The sequence below is a fragment of the Polyodon spathula genome, chromosome 9, assembly GCF_017654505.1.
Source record: "Polyodon spathula isolate WHYD16114869_AA chromosome 9, ASM1765450v1, whole genome shotgun sequence".
NCBI lineage: Eukaryota > Metazoa > Chordata > Actinopteri > Acipenseriformes > Polyodontidae > Polyodon > Polyodon spathula.
Window position 1 is genome coordinate 13,035,901 of NC_054542.1, and position 13,777 is coordinate 13,049,677.

Consider the following 13,777-nt stretch of genomic DNA (forward strand, 5'->3'; position numbering starts at 1 on the left):
ACATGCATTTCCTGCAAGATTATTTTATGCAAGACATTCTGCTTGCTCAGAATTCTGCTTTACAGTGCTCCCGCTGACCCAGGGAAGAGAACAGGTCAACTGTATATATCTTCTAAAAGGCATTTATAGCTTATACACAGAAGTTTACCTCAAACGGTTGTTAGCCAGTCTATTCCAGTAACCATTTGGAACTTACCATGCTTGAAGACCACCACTTGCGTGTCACCAACTTCTGTCAGGTAAACACTATCACAATGTCCCATCTCTTCTGGAGTAGGTGGTGTCTAAATAAACAAAATGGTGTTAACGGTACAATCATGCATTGTTAAATGTCTCAATGTTAGTACTTTATTTGTTAAGTTTATACACAAATACAAAAGCACCACCCCAAAACTACAGAATATACAAAAAGTCTTGAACAAATGCTACAGCTTACCAGTCTGGGAAGCGCCACGGCACCCACTGTTTTGCATAACCTTCTTAAATCCCATTTGGAGTTCATTCTGTAGCAAAGACAACCAAATGCTAATCAGGTTTACAAGGTAGATACTGCACAATTCATTAACTTCTATTACAACAGCTAGGATGGCCTAATAGCCCCAGGTTAAGTTCTCATTGGCAGTGACAACTGGTGATATTAGATACTTCAATACTTAAATAAAGTGGGTTTTTTAAACTGTTATTTTTTACCTGACTACCATAAGTTGGTACTTATTGGCATAGTGAAGAGCCATATCAGCCACTTTGCCCCCTGTTACCACCACAGTGGCACCAGCATCTGCAATGGCTTTTACTTGAGATTCCATCATATCTTCCTCTCCCCTGCTGAAGCTCATCAGTTCCTCTGCATTATTTATCAATACTGTCCCCTATGAGATACAAAAAATAAAATTGTTTTCAGTGAAAACCATCAATAACAAATGAGGGTAGACTTAAACTACTGTAGCCAACTTCCCACTTTTACCAATTTTTGGTAAAAGTTGTTCTCGAGGAGTCTTTGCACCGATGTTAGAGAGAATCTTTCCGTACAAAATCGAGTTAGTTTACAATCTGTTGTGTCCAGCAAAAACATGATAAGTCAGGATGTCCAGACTCTATTGGCCGGTGGTTTACGCAGTCCTCATAATCGACACCACTAAGGGAGATTCTTGTCTCTCATGTACAATGCCGATCTGACTAACGGTCATCCGGTTCCTTGGGATGATTGCCTTTATTTCTATGGCCCCAAACTCTTTTGAGATTTGAGAAAAACTTCTTGTCCAAGAGACAAAATGCTTAAAAAAAATATTTGTCCAATAGGCAAAGTATAACAGCAAATCTTCTTGTCTCGGACATCAGGCGATATGAATTTCACACCCCTATAGTATATACAATATCTCTTTTTATTACCCATTAAATTGAAAATGTCAGTAAAAACAGAACTGATACCCAGAAAAGAATGTGCAGCATCCTTATAGTGATATATCATCATTTTTGTTTTCAGAACAGTGGTAGTGTAGCATCTTTAGCTGCGTCTTTACCTTGGTCTCTGTTACCATGCAGTCAAATGGACAGGAAAACACAGCGATTTTTGCATCTTTGACGGACGTGACATCTCCTTCAGTTTCTCTTTTAAATACCATTCCATGCAACACTGAGGAAGCAGTCAGTCCAGAGCCCTTCCAGGAAGCACAATACAAGTTATTATACATGGCTTTACAAAAAAACAACAATTACCTTCTGTGATTCAAAAATACATACCACAATCTTACACACTCGGACTCCATCCACATTGAAATTACCAGATTCAGGAAAAATAGACACTAAAAAGGAAAAGCACAGGTTAACAAAAAAACTCATAAAATAAAAGTCCAGGTAGAATATGCAGGCATTCGTACATTAACTACTGAGCAAAACTTAACACCATCCACCATCATCATACCGATGTAAATACCAAAATGACCATTTTTATAAATAAAACATCATTCTTTATTCCGTGATAAGGACCGATGCTTTACGTATACTACAAGTGAGTATACACATTTTTCACTACCTAACGGGTGAAAATTGTTCTTGGCGGTTTTCTTCTTATGCAATCGTCAAAGCTTACGATGTCCCAATTGTAATGGTGAAGCGGTTATGCGTAAACTAATCACAAACAAACAAAGTTTGTCATGGTGCCGGACACGTTACTCGAAACTCCTGTCTTCAGACAGTAACGGTAGTAACATTGCGGTATGCATGACCGTCATTTCGACTAGTCTCTTCTGTATGGAGAACGTATAGTCTTTGCCAGAGGGAAGACGTCTTCTAGTGTGTTGCTCAGGGGACCCTCTTAGAGAAGCTCAACAAAACGTTCGGTAAAGAATTGGGAGAGCTAGTTTGCTATTTCTTTCATAACTGCAATCACTAGTAAGATTAAAATTTGCATTGGAGTAACTACATACCGATTTCTTAACGGATGTAGTTCAAATTACGGTTCACGTTTGCGTAACGCTGTATTGTTTACAGTAATGTGCAGAAGTTTTAGGCAGGTGTGAAAAAATGCTGTTAGTAAGAAAAGAATGCATTTCAAAAATAGACATGTTAATAGATTGTATTTATCAATTAACAACCGTCGCCCCTACTGTTTCACTTTACCTATCAAAGCACTTGCACAAAGTCAGGGTCAATTTTGTAGGCACTTGCATATAGTCAGGTGTATGATTAAACAATTATACTAAACAGGTGCTAATGATCATCAATTCAATATGTAGGTTGAAACACAATCATTAACTGAAACAGAAACAGCTGTGTAGGAGGAATAAAACTGGGTGAAGAACAGCCAAACTCAGCTAACAAGGTGAGGTTGCTGAAGACAGTTTACTGTCAAAAGTCATACACCATGGCAAGACTGAGCACAGCAACAAGACACAAGGTAGTTATACTGCATCAGCAAGGTCTCTCCCAGGCAGAAATTTCAAGGCAGACAGGGGTTTCCAGATGTGCTGTCCAAGCTCTTTTGAAGAAGCAAAAAGAAACGGGCAACGTTGAGGACCATAGACGCAGCAGATAGCCATGACACCGTCGTCTACTGTCATTGTGATAGAAAGACAATCAGAAGCACTGTTCCTTCCAGCAGTGACATCAGCTCAGAATTGGCAGAAAACAGTGGGACCCTGGTACAAACATCTACTATCTAGAGAAGTCTGGTTAGAAGTGGCCTTCACGGAAGACTTGCAGCCAAAAAGCCATACCTCCAACGTGGAAACAAGGCCAAGCGACTCAACTATGCAAGAAAACACAGGAACTGGGGTGCAGAAAAATGGCAGCAGGTGCTCTGGACTGATGAGTCAAAATTTGAAATACTTGGCTGTAGTAGAAGGCAATTTGTTCACCGAAGGGCTGGAGAGCGGTACACGAATGAGTGTCTGCAGGCAACAGTGAAGCATGGTGGAGGTTCCTTGCAAGTTTGGGGCTGCATTTCTGCAAATGGAGTTGGGGATTTGGTCAGAATTAATGGTCTCCTCAATGCTGAGAAGTACAGGCAGATACTTATCCATCATGCAATACCATCAGGGAGGCATCTGATTGGCCCCAAATTTATTCTGCAGCATGACAACGACCCCAAACATACAGCGAAAGTCATTAAGAACTATCTTCAGCGTAAAGAAGAACAAGGAGTCCTGGAAATGATGGTATGGCCCCCACAGAGCCCTGATCTCAACATCATCGAGTCTGTCTAGGATTACATGAAGAGAGAGAAGCAACTGAGGCTGCCTAAATCCACAAAAGAGCTGTGGTTAGTTCTCCAAGATGTTTGGGCCAACCTACCTGCAGAGTTCCTTTAAAAACCGCGTGCAAGTTTACCTAGAAGAACTGATACTGTTTTAAAAGCAAAGGGTGGGTCACACCAAATATCAAACCTAAACTATGTCCATCTAAAGTTCCTATTGGAGAGAAGGCTTTCACTCACTGAAGTGCATTTGGTTAAAACAATTAACCACTGGTCTCACCCTTTTGAAAACAGCGACAGTACAGTCTAGTGTCCCACCATCCGCGCCGCCTGTTGGCCACATCAGGACCACACTATCCATATAACCCGGACTACACTGTATGCACCAACTCCAGCAACTGATATGCTACACTATTCTTTCATCGCGACACTTGGACTGCGAAACATCCGCATTGCTTGAAACTTTACACGACTGTCCACCTTATCTGACGATGTTTAGTGCCAAGTTCCCGGAGGGACTACCCTGGCCTAGTCACCCCCGCGTCAAAGTTTTTTTTTACACATCAACCAACCTCTTGTTTATCTGATCTGGGTAGTACCTCTTCGGCGAAGAGGTTCAATAGCCTCCTCCCGAGGGCGGACGTTTGTTGGTCTCTGTTTCAAATTCAAGGTAGGGGCTTGGGGGAACCAAGAACGTAACATACGGTTCCTTATTGCTAGTAAGATTCGGCGTCCCCGACTTCTTGGACATTGGTCCCCATTTTATAAATAAACTTTCATGAAAAATTTTGACCATATTGTTATCGAGTTAATTTTCGGGATTTACCCATTTTTAAATAAATACACTGCATCCGATTATTTGGATATAAATACAAAAGCCAAATAAAAATAAAACAAATGTAACACAGTTAACGGAAATTAATCTTTTAGACAGGTTTCTGTTCTGACTAACCAATGCTGCAAATTTTCTAAAATTCTCAATCTAGGATCCTACTAGATCAGGGTTGTCCAATACGTTAACCACATGCGCACACACGAGGTGATCCCAACACCGCGCCCGGGCTAACTTGCGTTTACTGGGGAACTTTTATTTGCCACTGACAGGGTCGATTAAGAGAATTGCCTGGACACACAAAAAAACCGACACACGCACGTTTTTAGTTATCAATTAAAAAAGTTACTGTGTGTAATTTCGAATACACATTGATTCATAATACCCAATTAAACAGTTTTATGTCTTACAATAAACCGGTTTAGTTCTTTTGGTTCAATACCGGTCCGCCAGAAAAAAGGTCTGCCCTGCTCGGACACATCTCATCTCAAATAAATCGAAAGGTTTTTAGGGTCACTTTAGTTATCCTAACACACTCGAGTTATGATTCGTGTAATGGTTTCGTGTCCTTCTCGCTAGTTTACTTATGGCAGCTAATGTTTTTTTGGTTTTACCGTGGTTTTTTTTAAACTGTGTTTTTACCCCAGAAACGCTCTTCGGCAGTTGTTTATTTAAAAGGAAGGGACGTAGTAGTACTAAACACACATTGTTCCGTCCTGTTAGGTGTACGTGTTACGTGAGACTTATCTATGATCCATTCGCAAAAAATTTACATTACTAAAAACAAAATTAAACGTAGTCATGCGACCACAAAGAAATCCAGTGGTCTTAAATTTTTATTCAACGGTCATTGGCTGCAAAAAGGGCGGCAGTTGTAGTCTGAATCTTCTACGACATCTTTCACTTTGTGTTTGAAACGAAATAGCGCACGGATCAAAAAAATAAAACAAACAATAAATAAAAAAAAAAGACATTAACACACAAGTATTTAGTTCATTTGTATTATACGTTAAAGAGCGCTAGTTCCTTTTACAGGATTACAGTAAAGACTCACTAACCTGGATGTCTTATGCCTCCAAATTCTCTCAACTAAATTAATAATTCGATTAATGTTATAGTACCACAATTAAAACGTTGTTGGATCGTGTGGGCAAAATAAAATTTTGCTTTGAAAAATATAACGTTTTGTTTTAGGTAGTGTGTCTGATCACCCCTATCGTCACCTGTGCCACCTGGGCACCTGGATCTGAAAAAACCTTATCCCCCATACGTATCGAATTTCTAACTTTTGGGGCGGGACAGACTTCAGATGTAACCATGGTGTTACCTCAAAAACAATTAGACGATCTATGTGGTTGGTAGTGATTACTGTATCAAGGGTTACATGTCTAAGGGAAAGGGGTTTCACTGTCGCTCATAATGCATCTTGAATGGCACACTCTCTCAGACGATTTTACCGCACTATTTTAGCACCGTGCCTTGCTCCGTTTTTGTATTTAAGATACGTTAAAAGTGTATTACAGTTTGGCGTGACAATGTTACTCTATGACCATATTGTTTGGGATTTTTTTTTTTTTTTTTTTTTTTTTTTTTTTTTTTTTATTTTTTTTTTTTTTCAAACATAACATTAGAGAGAAGACTAAGATTAGACATAGGCAAATTGGGTTCATAGTGTTGCCGGGGAGAGGTGCACCCGCGAGTCTTTGGCCTAGTCGGATGACTTGGAGTGTATGGGGCCATCCCTAATGGCCGAGCGTGGCCGCGTGTCAGAGTTGGATTTCTTAGATCGTGTGAGCTAAGCATTGGTTCGTAACAAAGCGTATAAAAAAAAATTGTGGAGTGCGCTTCCGCACAACTTGACACAAGAATTATTTTTAACAGAAAAACTTTAGCATTCGCGCAATCCGATGATCCCCCTAACTCGCGAGCTCCGCGGAGTATTGGAGTGGCTAAGTTGCATGTAGAGGAGGTAGATTTGTGTGGATGTTCGATAAAGGAGGATTCTAGGTGTTTCGATTTCAGTAGTTACGTGTAAAACTAGACCGCGTGAGAGCTAGACTCGCGTTGAGGATGTGGGAATCCTTTTGTTGGTGGGTACGGCAGACGTGGTATAGTAGTGTTTTATGTTGTCGCAGAGAGAAAGTATAGAAGTCCATATCAAGATCACTATGAAATTATTTTTTGTTTTTTGTTTTTTTTTTTTTTTTTTTTTTTTATTGTTTTTTTTTTTTTTTTTTTTTTTGACACCTTGGTTGTATCTGCTAAAATGGCGTATAAAAGGTGGACGACGAGGCAAAAAAATAAATTCTATAGCACGTATTTCAATGTCAACACTGTTACAATTTTTTTTTTTAGATACTTTGTAGATGTTTTTTGTTTTTTTTTTTTTTATTTTTTTTTTTTTTTTTTTTTTTTTTTTTTTTTTTTTTTTGTTTTTAACGAATATAGTAAAAATTTAAATTTTCTTTATAATTGTGTTTGTGGTACCCTTAAACAGACTTGTGTTGGGGTCTAAAAAAAACAAAACAGTTTTTTTTCAACCAAAACAAATGGATTGAACACTAACTAAGGTTATCCATAACTTGTGTGGTCCAAACACACACAAATGTTTGTGGGTATGTAATATATATATTATATTATATATATTATCTATATATATATATATATATATATATATATAGAATATTATAATATACACACACACTACAGATATATTATATATATATATATATATATATATATATATATATATAATATATACATTATATATATAGATATCTTGTGTACAAATATTATATAATAGATATATGTACCTATAATACTCATATATCGATATTATATATATCTATATATGAATATATATATACACATATATATAATAATATATTCAAAAAAAAAATTTGTCACTATGTAATATAACAGTGTAATTAGATCTCACATTCCCTACGTAAAGATGATTTTAAGCACGTATACACCGGATTTTTGTCACTCAGCAGTCGCTAATAAAGATACACGTGTGTACATGACTACAGTTGCAGACACAATGTATTGGCACCCTACACTTAATATAATTCAAGAAAGCATGTTAAATATAAGCATTTAGTGAACAATAGCCACTAATTCATTTGACAGATTAAAATACACAACTACTGATAGTTTAACAAACAATCTTTGTAAAAAAACAAAAGCACTTAAGCAATTTCAAATATCTGTTCATGACAGCCCACAACCGTGGGATGTAATTTTCAGACGTTTTACATTATTATTTGAATAAAACAAGTTAAATATTACCATTTTGATTGGAAAAAAAATTAATAATACAGTACCTACAAAATAAGAAGTAATACTTTCCCAGTGCTGCTGGGCAATATCCTGCCTTCCTGACTTGTTTCTCATTTTGATTCGTTCTGAATACTTTAAACCCGACCCAAACTACTGAGTGGCAGCACATTCCCACATTTCTATTGGATGATTGTAACACGCTTGCAAGATTTAAACCGAGGTTACATGACCTCCTGAAGACCGGGCGCGCTTGCTCGAGTGATTTAAAACTATAATGTCTAATAGAATTAGTACCCGCCACGAATTTCGAGCGTTTAAAACAGTATGATAGCAATTGTGTCATGATAAGTGGTAAAAGAAATGCCTCACCGCACATTTTGACCAAACGTTGGAACCCCACTTACAATAATAGCCCAGAAAAAATGCCTACACACACAGAAAACCCAGAATAATATGCCCGGTGGTGGAGTAGATAGGTTTTATTGTCTGGGTATTCTACGTGGATACGGTGGGTGTTAACACCTTCTAATCGTATTCATTTTTTCATTGTTAAATTCACCACGTAATGACAGTTCCAATAATTACTGTACAGACAATTTAAGTGTGCAATAACTGCTCAAGCAATATTTTCAAAGAAACCAAAAACACTAACAAACATTGCAGTAAAACAAAAAAGCTAAAAAAATAAAATAAACAAATAGCTGAAAATAATCACTGAAGCCCTAAATTAATAAAAACAAAAAAACAGCCGTCGTTAATAAATATTTAGACATTGAGTTGAATTGTTGAGAAATGTTTTAGACAATACAGCAGATGCGAGTCAAGCCAAAGCACTTGTAGCAAATTACAAGGGAAATGGTTACAGAACAGCATCAAAAGGAATGTGGAATATGAAAAGCTCCAATCAGATCAATAAGTACCACAAAACATATTCCACTGAAACGCTTAAAAAAAGTTGTGGTGTGGTTTATTTTAAACAATTGTCGTGTACAGCTTTCAGAGAAGCATCCAGAGCGGAAAAAAGAAAGAAAGGACTAACAGCCAAGGATTTAGAAGCAATGGGTTCCTAAATAGCCACAAAAGAAACTCCGAATTTAGTCTGTGTAACAGAAGAGCTGTTTTCAAACCATATGAAAATCTTCGAACATACGTTTCTAAAATTCTTTTAAGTATTTTTGAACAGGTAGATTGACAAAAGTTCTTAGACTTGTCCTTAGACGTCGTAAGTTGTTTTTTTACATGAAGAGTTGTGTGCTGCAACGACCCAAAGCATACAGCAAAGTCAACTCTGAAATTCTTGGAAGAAAACCCAGATAAAAGTTCTGGAATGGGTTTCGACATCACCAGCTCACAATCCAATAGAAGTGCTTTACACTGATCTGGAAAAGCTGTAGACAAGTATTGTGTAGCCAATCAGTCTGAGCGGACGGAAATATGCATGACAGAATTGGACCATATTTCACCAACAGGATTCAACATACTGGTTAAGAATTATCATAAAGTCAAAGATGTAATAAAAGCAAAAGGAGGAGACACTAAATAATAAATCTTTTTCTTGATAAAGATTATTTGTTCAATTCCAAGAAGGTGTATTTCACTTTTTGTTTCATTAAAGTGGTAAAATGTTTACTAAATGCTTGTCCTTAATCTATTACCTTGAATTATGGTATAATAAGCATAGGGTGCCAATACTTTTGTCTGCAACTGTAGATCAATGTAGATTAATCATGTGTAGTGTACGCATTTGAGGAGGCACTGTACACAGTAAGTTAATGTAGTTAGAATTATTTTTACAAACAGCCATTTTATAACAGAATTATTTGTATATAAAACATTGATTTACTTTTGGTTTAAGATTTAAGACACTTCACAGGAAATCCGTAGTGCTACACCAGTGTAATGGTTTTAAATCTCTGTGTTAAACTTAAAACATATCTCACCTCCAATTCTCGCAGAATAGTGGCTGCATCATTTGTGACAAAGAGTTTTTCCAAGTGGTTGATGACCATTTTATTCATACCTGAAAAAACAAATAAGATCATAAATCCCTTTAGCACAAACAATGGAGTCCTTCAGAACATAAAATCAGACCACATTTTGAGTGACCACTTTCGTTTAACATGTAGGACTACAAGCCAAGGGAACAACCCTCAGGAAGCAAGCAGTGTTCCCTAAGACTTGGCGAAAGACAATGTGAATCAATCAATAAATGAATATTTATTAATTACTAGTCATGACATTGTGCATCAACATATGAAATGGAAAGAGTACATTTCCCTTCACAGGCATTGCTTATTTGTGCTGTTGTATGCTGTATTTTTTCATGGCGAGCACGGACTTCACGACTTCCATGAACTAATAGCAGTGCCGTGTAATAATCTCCAATTCTCTGTGAAATCTCAATTTCTGAAAGAATATTTTTAGCATTTAAAAATACTGATTAAACGTTCGCTTTACCTGCAAACAACTTGTCATATAAAAAAAAAACCAGCTGAACTTGCTTACCCTAAATTATGAAACACACGGCAAACTAACTGTCAAACTAAATTAACACAGTACCCCTCCACACGTTACAAAATGCAACTGCAGCTCTATAATTACGAATACATAGTACAGAAGCTATATTCAAGACACACACACAATTATTTAACAGAATAGTGAATAAACTCACCAAAACGAGAAGCACATTTTTTTATCATAATCATTGTAATCATCTAGAATCATTTATCTGGAATCATTGCTTTGCAATATAACAAAATATTTTACTTTATGGAGCTTTTAGCTTTTTAAATAATCACTGATCTAAAAAACACACATACCATTTGGACCATAGGCTGTGCGTGTGGTCTGGGCAAGTTCTTTACAGGCTTGGATATTTCTGAAGACTGCCTCTTCAAGTCCAGAGTAATGCTAGAATAAAAGTGAAAAACAGAATTAAAAAACATGACAGTCACTGAAACTGAATCACCATACTTGTATTAATCCAGATACACATTCCCTTCCCGTATATAAGCACTAGAGTAAAATGTTGTGTCAGGTGGATGTCATAAAGCAAAGCAATTTAAATCAGAACATCATCTCTTCTCATTCTAAATATTCTATGTACATATGACTTTACCATTAGCTATACAGTATTTTGTAAATTTACTTGGAGCCAAGAACAAAAATGTTAAATCCATTCTGAGCATGCACTAACTGAAACGTTACGTGAATTAATCTTGATCTTTAGATACAGCTGACCCCTTTACCATCACAAGTGCAACGGCTACAGCATTAGACCAGCTCAGTGACAGCCATAGCCTTCAAGCATAAATCCTACCTAGATCTGTAGATTTATTTGTTTATGTAACTGTCATAATGGTTTTGTGCTGCCAACTAAGCACATTTTCGACAAATCAGAAAAATAAAAAAGGGAATGCAACCCTTATGCTTGTATTTAGGCATCTAGTCAAAAAATTAAAAAAGAAAAAAGTATTTAAAGCATTTTAAAATACTTGCTGGAATCTGCAGCAATTATGCATTTTAATGAATCAATGCAGAACAGTTAATAGTATGAGAATACTTTATTACTTAATTGACATATTAATATAATCATAGGTGCATATACAAGTCCATGCCTGGCGGACAACCTCCGTTTCAGTGATCAAACTGACCGCAAGAATCCCCGCCCTGTGGCTGTAAACATTACACCTTCACTACACACAGTATCCTGGGCACTAAGAGAACAAAAACATACTAATGCAATGAATCTGAGTTTTATAAGAAAAGGTGAAAATTACACACTGATATTTTGTTCATTTTGGTGTTTTCACAAGGTTAAAAAAAACCTACAATAAATACTGTTCCATCTTAAATTTCATAATCACAATCAGTATAAATGTATTTTTTACTAGAGAAGACTTGCGTATATTCCCGATTGCCAAAATTTTACATATATACATATAACACATGGTCTAATATCCCCATATATGGAAAGCAACGGTTAAAATGAATCAACAATTGACAGCACATGGGTATTACCGCAATAAGGGCAAAGTGAAAATATACACCTATATGACCTTGGCTTTACTGGATACGAAACTGTGATTCCAGTTGCAGATAACAAGCGTACTCAACTATGAAGTGAGTTACGAAGTAAATGATCACGACTGAGTTAATTCTGATTTGTGGCCTGTATCAGCCGGCTTTATTCTAGAAGCTTCCCACATGACACAGCGTCTTGGTAATAATTTGGTGTTTCTTTCAAGCTAAATCAGAATCTTCTCAGGTGTCGAGTACCAGTTTATCATTGCAAAAACATAATTCTAGTTCTTACCTTAGCGCCATCCTTTAACATTTGGGCAAAGCCCGGTGCCTTAGGTACGTGAAGAGCCATATCTGCGCTGTTTCTGCAACCCGGTGTGGCGAGGAAAAGGAAACCAGCAATCAATCGAGTACAGAGCAAAGAAAAGACAGGCTGAATTAATCAACCACCGAATCATTGCACCACAACAGGAGAGATAGTTGATCACCGGCCTAAAATTCAGGCAATTAATGTTTTCAACGTTTCAGTAGCACGCAACATAAATTGGCTGTATAATTTTTTTTTTTTTTTTTTTGGTTTGTTTTACTCTGTTGTGCTTTATTGTTTAATTGTGTAATTTTACCTATATTATGTTTTGTAAACTAAACCTGAAACTAACTAGCTTACGAACAATTGTTTGACAAACGAATTGCTTGTTCCAGGGATGTAGATTAATTTTTATATATATTTCCTATATATATATATATTTAATAATATATATATATATATATATAATATATATATATATATATTATATATTATATATTCTAATGTGCAATTTCACTGACTTTTTTTTCCTATCAATAACCAATCAGATCAGTTTCTTCCCTTACTGACTTACATGCATTCAGTTAGTAATGCTTTGACCCAGGAAGTGAGTGTGCAAACATAACCAAAGAATAAGATTTATAAACTGAGAGCTTCCTTTAACTTTAAGTAGTACCAGATATCATGTTTTAAAATGAAAATATGTTTGCTATAACATGTGTTTCTCTCAAAACTGCACATTTAAGACCTTTGATTATTTTAAGTGGTCAATTCACTAATTTAGAACCTGACTGAAAGATATACCGCAATGGCCAGGGCGTACGAGTCGAGTACCACAGGTGTATGTTAACGATTTCCTCTGTAGTAGGGGGAAATCTATCCTGTTGTATGAAATGATGATGACTGATGACTCCGAGCGGCAGCAGTTCAATAAGTTACAATGCGCGCAAGGGAAGAGAAGCAGTTACACGAACACGCTCTCTCTTAGTTTTAAGACGAGGTGGCTCAGTACTTGTAGATGTTTAGCATAGCAATATTAAGCAGATTAATACGTCAACAATATCATGGAACAGTCTCAAAGTCCTCCCTATAAGGAGTTGTTTTCGCTCAAAGCTCAGGAAAACAGTTTAACTCTCTCACACAAATACAGCAGCTTTGAACTCATTGTCACCCGCACTAGAACATTTTGAGCAATAACATAACAGTAACAAAAACAAAACAATATATGACAAGCAAAGCAGTCTATGAAAGGCAAAACAGTCATCTTGCACTAGACTGTCCTGCCTTGGAAACATCACGCGATCCTCATTAACCCTGCATGTGCCGACCTGGGTATTGGCTGCCTCTTCACCTGCCCAAGGGTAAGAATCTTTTTTTGAGAGTAAGCATAGCCTTGATGAGGCAGCATGTCCCCTTTGTCTACTGCACAAACAAAACATTTTAAAAGACAACTGGAAAAGATTAAAATTACCTTGCAAACTAAACATAAAACACACATTATATATTAGAATTTTGGTGAACAGAGCAACACGACTGAATAATCATTCAGAGGATTTATAAGTATGTTAATATGTACTTGTTTGTATAAAGAATAGTTTAAGAATAAAATAGTGCTTGTTAGAACAGAAGTAGGATTTAA

The 13,777-nt window shown here is 36.5% G+C and overlaps 2 protein-coding genes across 2 annotated transcripts; both read right to left on the reverse strand.

Moving 5' to 3' along the window:
- Positions 1-134: 134 nt before the first annotated feature.
- Positions 135-1,839, reverse strand: LOC121321044 (T-complex protein 1 subunit theta-like). The gene is made up of 5 exons (XM_041259955.1): positions 1,741-1,839; positions 1,521-1,658; positions 691-869; positions 437-503; positions 135-284 (listed from the first exon to the last, which is right to left on the reverse strand). The coding sequence occupies exons 1-5, from the start codon at positions 1,837-1,839 to the stop codon at positions 150-152; spliced, it is 618 nt and encodes a 205-aa protein (XP_041115889.1). The 3' UTR covers positions 135-149.
- A 4,395-nt stretch (positions 1,840-6,234) lies between these two features.
- On the reverse strand, positions 6,235-12,240 carry LOC121321045 (T-complex protein 1 subunit theta-like). The gene is made up of 4 exons (XM_041259957.1): positions 12,124-12,240; positions 10,628-10,718; positions 9,749-9,828; positions 6,235-6,321 (listed from the first exon to the last, which is right to left on the reverse strand). Exons 1-4 carry the CDS (start codon positions 12,181-12,183, stop codon positions 6,235-6,237), a joined length of 318 nt encoding a protein of 105 aa, XP_041115891.1. The 5' UTR covers positions 12,184-12,240.
- Positions 12,241-13,777: the final 1,537 nt, after the last annotated feature.